This window comes from Morone saxatilis, unplaced genomic scaffold (assembly GCF_004916995.1).
Source record: "Morone saxatilis isolate NCDOM2014 unplaced genomic scaffold, NCSU_SB_2.0 Contig8, whole genome shotgun sequence".
Taxonomy (NCBI): domain Eukaryota; kingdom Metazoa; phylum Chordata; class Actinopteri; family Moronidae; genus Morone; species Morone saxatilis.
The window spans coordinates 27,123,313-27,131,465 of NW_023340257.1; the positions used below are offsets into that span (position 1 = coordinate 27,123,313).

General features: G+C 42.1%; 2 protein-coding genes across 2 annotated transcripts in view; one reads left to right on the plus strand and one right to left on the minus strand.

Annotated features, from left to right (window-relative positions):
* The window catches only part of LOC118341602 (autophagy-related protein 16-2-like), a 9,088-nt gene extending 6,475 nt beyond the window's left edge, over nt 1–2,613 (minus strand). Inside the window, 8 exon segments of the mRNA XM_035679898.1 lie at nt 137–208; nt 291–361; nt 446–551; nt 1,283–1,385; nt 1,493–1,546; nt 1,645–1,728; nt 2,191–2,256; nt 2,356–2,613. Coding sequence (XP_035535791.1) covers nt 137–208; nt 291–361; nt 446–551; nt 1,283–1,385; nt 1,493–1,546; nt 1,645–1,728; nt 2,191–2,256; nt 2,356–2,507 — 708 coding nt within the window. The 5' untranslated portion in view covers nt 2,508–2,613.
* A 3,866-nt stretch (nt 2,614–6,479) lies between these two features.
* Nucleotides 6,480–8,153, plus strand: part of LOC118341418 — an 11,078-nt gene continuing 9,404 nt past the window's right edge. The window contains exons 1-2 of the mRNA XM_035679659.1: nt 6,480–6,593; nt 7,572–7,622. Of these exons, the coding sequence (XP_035535552.1) occupies nt 6,480–6,593; nt 7,572–7,622 (165 nt within the window). The remainder of the gene's footprint in view (nt 6,594–7,571; nt 7,623–8,153) is intronic.

An 8,153-nucleotide genomic window follows, 5' to 3' on the forward strand; every position in this document is an offset into this window, starting at 1 on the left:
TGGTGGCTGACTGCAGTATAGACTCTCTATCTCCCCCTGGTGGCTGACTGCAGTATAGACTCTCTCTCCCCACAGACTGAATCTGCAGTCAGTGCGGTCTCTCTAATGTACGAAGGTTTCTATGGAGTTTGGTTACCTTGGGAACGGAGTCTTCCAGCCGCCACAGCAGGGCCGACTTATCGTAGGAGGCGGCGAGGATCCTCCGACCCTGCAGAGTCCACAGAGATCATTAACACCTGATCCAGGTACGGCAGGGGGGACTAAAGTTCTGGTTCGGGAGTGGTTTTTACCATTGGGTCGAACTCGATGCAGGTGATTCCCTCTGTGCTGCCTTCCAGAGTCGCTCTGTGAGTCAGCGAGCCTGATGACATCACCAGTGAGGTCACAAACATCGACAACAACAACAACAACAACAACAACACAATAAAGTAAAATAATAACGCACCCGCTCTGACCTCCCACAGTTTGATGACTCGGTCAGTTCCTCCGGTGGCCAGCAGGTCGGAGCTGGAGCTGAACCTCACAGCGTTGATGCCTTGCTCGTGGGCCTCCTGAGCGACAGAGGGCGGGAAATCGGAAACAGGAAACAGGAAAGAGTCAGAACGAGCTCCTCGCAGCAGGAGTCAGTGACACCTAGTGGGGACGTTACAGACTGCAACTCACTGAATACATATTCTCATTTATTTACTGATGATTTATTGAATTCGTCCTGATCGACACATAACGTCACTGCAGTTTGAGTCGTGATTCTAAATTTGACACAAAAAGAAAAAAACAACAGACTCAAACAGGTAACGATACAAATCAATAATCAATAATATCAGAACCCTGTTTCCAGGATATTTGCTCATTTTAATCAGTTTCCAGGTTTTCAAGGACGTGTGGAACCTCGGATAAAGAGTTCTTGATGGGGGGTGGTGAGTCCACAGAAACCGTGCGTCAACTGAAGGTCAACAGAGAGAGGCATGATGGGTAATGAGGCGCTGACAGAGGAGCCGCTTACTGTGTGTGTTTCATATTATCTCTCTGTTCAATTCACTTAAACTTTATTAACAGGAGACATCAGTGACATTAATATTATTAGAGTGAGAGCTGGTTCTGCTCCTGCAGTTTGCTTTGTGTCCACAGGGGGGAGACAGAGCTTCTTTATGAGACAAGAACCACATTGTGATGGCCGACTGGGTCAGAACATCTCCAAACCTGCAGTTCTTGTGGGGGGGTTCCCGGTCTGCAGAGGTCAGTACCTGTCAGAAGTGGTGTGTACTCTCTCTGTGTGTATTACCAGTACTTGTCGAGCTCTGACGGGGACCCGGGCTGACAGACAGACTCCTACAGGACACATCAGATCCTCCTCCAGACTGCAGACTGAGTGGCCCCGCCTCTTCCTGCTGACATCACACACACACAGTCACATGACCGTTATGTTACTGTCCGTGAATAATGAATAAATAAAGTTTTCAGGTCACAGCCGTGGGCGGACCGGAGCACTCACTCGAACAGCTCTTTGATGGAGGACAGGATCCTCGGGGACGTCACCGACGCTGATCTGAGAGACAGACACAGGAATATATACAACAGCAGCGAGGAAGGTTCATTCATAATAATCCAATAACAGTTTAATGACAGTTTGTGACGGCGTCCAACCTGAACAGTCGGGTGTGTTTTCTCTCTGTGGACCCGTTTTCGTTCTTTGGAGACGTGGATCTGGAGGTCGGAGCGCTGGAAGGACTGAAACACAAAATCAACTGACCAAGAACATCATCTTCATCATCTTCATCATCAGATTAAAGTTTCTCCTCAGACGACGCCCTGAGAGTCCGAAGATGAAACTACCAAAATAAGAGCCTGTTCCTGTCTTCAACCTCAAGTTTCCAGTCGACTTTTCTGGTTTTTCTTGAAATATTTAGAATTTTTATAATAAATAAAAAAAAGTCTTTCTTTCAACAAAATTCTGATTTTTAACAAAATATTCTGAATATTTTCTTTAATTTCTGATTATTTTTCCAAATTATAAAATAATCCTATTCCATCTTTTTTCTCAACGTAATATTAATATTAATAATATTCTGACCCTCGAGGGTTCAGTACCTCCTGTTCTGGGACAGAAACGCAGACGCAGTAAAATGCAGATGTTAGACACAGATGTGTTTTGGGGATGTTCTGGTAGAAATGAGCTCAGGTGGATCTTACCTGTCCACGCTGACCTTTGACCTCGCAGCAGTCTGCAGCTCCTTCTGCAGGTTGGCCTCTCGAGCTCTGATGGAAACATACAGACAGCGGTGGTGTGTTCAGGAACCTGCTCTTTAGCTGTGTGATGAACAGGTGTGCTCAGGTGTGTGCGGTGCGTTCAGGTACCTGGACCTGCGTTCGTTGCGGCTGTTCATGCGGGCGGCGGCCTGTTTTTTCAGTTGGATCATGTCCTCCAGCAGGTGCCCTCCTCGGACCTTCTCCTCTCTGAGGCTCGTCTCCGCACCCCGCTGTCGCTCCAGCAGGGCGTCGTACTCCATCTTCAACGCCCCGTTCTCCGCCTGAACCTGCTCCACCCGCTCCAGCAGCTCCTGACGAGCGTCAAACGCACCCGCCAGCCGACGCTCCTCCTTCAACAGTCTGAGCACATTGTCGACAGTTTAAAGTTTAAAACTTCCAGACACTAAACAAACTAAACACCAGGTGGCTGCTTGGCAAAACTAAATCTGAGAAATAACCCGAATATTTCGAGGAAACACTGGGAACATATAATATCTACACATTTTCCATCTGTTAAAGGTTATATACATTCATTTCACTGCCACAAGATAATCCGAAAACACACTTCAAACTGGACAGAATAAACAGACAGAATAAAAGTCTTTCTAACTATCAGGAACTGGCGCTGCTGGTTTTTTTAAAGACGAGCCATAAAAACGCTCTCAGAATCCTCCGTTCTGATTGGCTGAGGGCAGCGAAGTGTCTTAAACTTGAGAATGTGAATCATCAACCTTGAAGGGACAGTTTGAACCGGCTGTGAGGTTCGTCCCCATCAGAGCCGACAGATGAGCACACAGGTGAGCAGACAGGGTGATCACCACGGGGGTGTCACGGTGACAGACAGTGAGCAGACAGGTGAGACGACAGGCTGAGCAACAGTGACAGACAGGTGGCAAGACAGGTAGCAGACAGGTGAGACCACAGGTGAGCACACAGTGAGCAGACAGGTGAGCACACAGGAGGCACACAGGTACACACAGCGATGAGGCAGACAGGTAGCAGACAGGTTCAGGTGTGGTTAGCTCACCCGGCACTGTTGCTCATCCAGCACAATTCCACTTTTGTTTTGATCTAATCTGCCGCTGCAAGCTCCACCACCTGAAGGCCCACCACCGCAACCACCACCACCACCCGACAGGAAGAGTGGAGGATGAGAGAAATATAAATATGGGAAGAAATCGTATATTGTGGCTGTATAAATTTGAAGATCTTGAAAAGTTAAGTGGAAAATTGAGAATACAGTGCTGAAACAAAACCGTCACAGGCCGAGCTTTATAAAATCTCGTGCCAAAAACAGCAAAACTCACACACAGTATTCGTACAAGAGGTTTAAACTTTAAAAAAACACACGAACAATTAAAACGAGAGACTGGAATATTTGATGGAACAGAGAAATAATACCAATTAATACGCGAAGATAAACTATAATAGCCGAAGCATAGTAACAATATAATAGTGAAATAATATTAAATATATGAAGTCAGAAATAAGTAGAAACATAAATATCCAAATATAGCATATTACAATAGCATATGGAAAATAAATCAATGAGGAACAATACTATGAATATAAAATAATATAATATAATCGATACCAGTTAATGAATAGATAGTAATAGTAATATCACCCTCAAAATAAGCAGACAGGTGAGCAGCGTGTGTCGTACCACCTCTCCGGTCCGTTCTTCTTCACCCTGGTTCTGGTGCACGCACACAGCGATGCTGCTCCGTCGAGGAGCGCGACGTCGCAGCACAAAACAGACACACCTTCATCATCCATCATCATCACGATCCGTCACATCATCATCATCATCATCATCATCCACCAGGAGGTCTGTCTAGGCCTGCAGGGTACCAGACAGCCAGCAGGCTGAGTGTACCTGGAGGCACAGCCTCAGCCGCATCCCTTGGCCAGCCCGTTTTGGTCCCAAGCAGACATGAGGTCGAAAACAAAGACAGCCATCAGTGAAACCGGGCTGGTCTCTGCGGCATCCGACTTTCTAATTACTTGTGCCCCCCCAACGACTTGTTCTGTTTGCGTAAATATGAAACATCAATACATTACCTAAAAATATCCCCTGTATAATTACATGCATTTACAGGGTAAACCAACGTGAAACAAACCCCCACTCTGCCTAACCGTAAGATAAAATCTGTAACATTACTGATATGTTAAAGAAATTTTTTCCCTCAATAAAGAACTCAAAATAATTTTTTTTAAATCTACTAATTCCTACATTCTACTGTATTTACAGTAGATAAACTGTTAAATTCAAGTTTAATTCTGTTAATAATTTATAAATAAACAGTAAAATTAGGCACCTGCTGAAATCGTAACATAGAGCAACGCTATGTAGTTGCCACTTGTAGCACTAAGGATTCAGTAGTAACGACAGATACCCGCCCCGTTATAAATGGACGGGAGTGAAAAATGTTTATCATGTAGCATACCAGCATTGTAACACTGTCAACATACAGTCTCTTACATGTAAACAGCAATAATTCAGCTTCATTTCACAGAGCAATCACTTTACTACAGTTCTTACTTTCCTAAACATTCACAAAAATAAAATAATCACACAAATCCAATAATAACGCCCTCCTGCTGTAAATGTAGCTGATTATATTGTATTATAGCAGAGTTCACCTGGATTTATAGATCATTGTTTTACACTGTAAATATCTTTAAACATTAAAAAGAATAAAAATTACAGAAAGATTTTATGTCAAATCAAAGATAAAAACTGTATTTTAATGAGATATTTTCTATTCTATTCTATTTTATTGTCTTTTTTTGGCGCTCGGCTGCTGGAATATTATTATCTGTGTCGACTGTGAACAACAGGGCTAACACATGCTAACATTAGCTACAGAGCTAACTTGGAAAATAACACAGAAAAACAAACAAATAAACAAAGAACGACAACAAAACTGTTTATATTTCTGTGTTTTGATGCTGAACGTACGGAAGCTCCGGAGTCCTAAAATACTGGATTTATTGGAGTTTGACTCAACGTCACTTTATCGCGACTACAGTAAAGTTTTTGCAGCATTTATACTTTTGTGATTTTGTTGCTGCCACTGAGAGAAACTCAAACCAAACTCCATTCAAATTCTGACCAGTTTAAGATTGAGACGTTTAAAAAATGGAACAGGAAAATATTCTAACGTCTAACGCCATCATTTTAATTTAGTGACTTTTAATTTGACTCTTTAGGTTCCTCTCTAAAGTAAAATATATATTTCCATCAGCGTGGTGCAGACGATGACACAGCAGCGGACTGATAACCCGTCACAGATGAGTCACTGTACGGAGGAAGTGGAACAACATATGGTTCAGTTTACTGACAACAAGTTTCTTTATTTTGGGACAGGAAGTTGTTTTTTTTACAGTTTCTTTTTGGATCTATAACGTGATAATTAAATAAAATGAACAGAATTAAAAATGGTCACTATTCCTGTCTTTAGCTGGCTCAAACATCTGTAGAACATCTGGGTTTAATTAGAGCTCTGACTGCAATAACAGCTGTACTGGAATCTTTGACAGGTAGGATTTCTCTGAACCAAACTCCATTCAAATAATCACTGTTTTTAATTAGAGTTGTTATTTAGTAGCTGACAGTTGAATGAATCTCTATTGTGTGTTACTTTAACAGATGATACATTTCAAAATAAATGTTGGCTTCACTTTACCTGTAATCTATATGCATACCTGCCAAATAAAAGTGACTGATTGATTACCAGGTATGACAGGTGGTAGGGTTTCTCTGAACCAAACTCCATTCAGAAAATCACTGCTTTTCATTTAGAGTTGTTATTTAGTAGCTGACAGCGGAAGAAATCTCTCTTGTATCCTACTTGAACAGATTATACATTTCAGAATAATGTTTGGGTCAAATCTGAACCAAACTCCATTCAGAAAATCACTGTTTTTAAGTCGGAGTTTTCTTCCTGAAGCTGTGACTGAAAGAACTCATTCTGAGCCTCGTTAGTATGAAACTGTTAAATGAGCAGCTTTTTGAACGGAGTTTGGTTGCTGGCATTGTTAGCGCACACTGGGCCTGTCTGTTCTACACAGATTTAAACTTGTACTTGTCCGTCGTACAGAAGCGGATCAGGTCCTGGAACCGGTCGTGCTGGCTCAGGTCTCGGTGCTTCAGCTGACGGAGGATGTCTCTCTTCCAGGTCTCCGCGACCCGGCCGCTGCGCTCCGACAGTCGGACTGGATCCGTCATGAGTGTGCGGGTGTCGGCGGTCACAGCGGCCATGATGCCCCGGGCTGCCTCACGCTGTTTCCCCGCAGACAGACGCTCGCTGACCGGCCTGACGCTGCAGACAGCTCCGTGGGCATGTTGGTCCCTGCTCGCTGCTGTTGTTGTTTACTTTCTTCTGCTCTGATGTTTGTTTGTTTTGTTGTTTTTAACTTGTTTTGTCGTCACTCTGACGGGCTGAGGCTGGTGGCTCGTGCTGCCAGCTGCCGGGTCTCTCAGCCAATCAGCGGCCGCTCTCAGCTCTTCCTGTTTTGACTTGAGGAGGAAATAAACAAACATAAACAACAAGCACACAGTGCCGAACACCTGCTGACACCACCAGGACTGTTTATGCCTGGTTTTATGTCTGTAGTTTAAAGTGAGGGTGAACAGGGGCCCTGAAGTCCTAAAATACTGTATTTTTCTAATGGACTGTGGTTCAACTTTGTATAAACTTTGTTGTGACTGCAGCTTTTTGCAGTGTTGATCTTACTGTGATTTTGTCGCTGTGGTTTCAGTTCACAGCTCAACCACAGGGACAAACTCACCAAACTCCATTCAAAATCTCACCAGTTAAATATTGCTTATCTACAAATGTATCATTTTAAGTTTGTATGTTTCGTCTTCACTGATGTTTGTTTTGTTGTTTCAGCTTCATAAAGACTTTGTTGTGACTACGGTAAACATTTTGCAGTGTTCATTGTTTATATTTTAATGTATTACAGGTATAAAACAGCTAAACAACCAACTCCACTCAGAATATCTCAGTTTAATCAAATATGTGAATAGAATTGGTCCGAGCACAGAACCCTGAGGAACTTATAATGTGCGTCAATGTTATCTTATTAAGTTAAATATATTCTTAAACCCAGACAACTGTTTGTTTTAGCATTTTAGTTTTTAGGTCTGATTGTATTTTTTTTCTGTGAGTTTAAAAACTGTTTATTGCTTTCAGAGATTTTCTTTCATTCTCTGGATGAGCAGCTGTTTTTGGGAGTGTCTGCATGGATAAACCTGCTTATTATAAGATATAAAAGTGAAAGTGTGGATTCATGTGGGTGGAGTTTGTCTCCAGGTGTCCTCACAGGTGTCTCTGTCCTCTCTGGGACTGTTGGTGGTTCTTAATGTGAGACTGAGCTCGAGACCTCCAGGTACGTTTGTCTTTAATAACTATAATAATAATTGAACAACAATATTCATACTGTTCCAGAATAAAACACTTCCTGCTGAAGTAAAGTATATTACAGACAAAAGTTCTACATGTATAAAGTATTCAAAGTGGTTAATGATGTTGTAAATGTTGTAAAATGTCAGAATAGAAAAGAATTGAGTAATAAAACTTGACACATGCTTCAGTGCTTTGTTGTTAGTGTCCACTGTGAGTTTATATCTCAGCTGATATAAAGAGAAAGTGTGTCTGTGTTCACACTGCAGCTCACTACAGTTATTAGGGTGCGGCTAAACAAACAACATTGTTTGGATAAAACAAACTGCCAACAGCTATTAATCACAGTGTAGTTTCATATTCACAACACGCTGTAAAAAAAACACCAGTAAAAGAACAGAAAATAACTCTTTTTTTAGTTTTAATTTGACATAAAATCTTGTGTAATATTTAGTCTTTTTAATGTTTGATTAAATATATTTACAGTGTAAA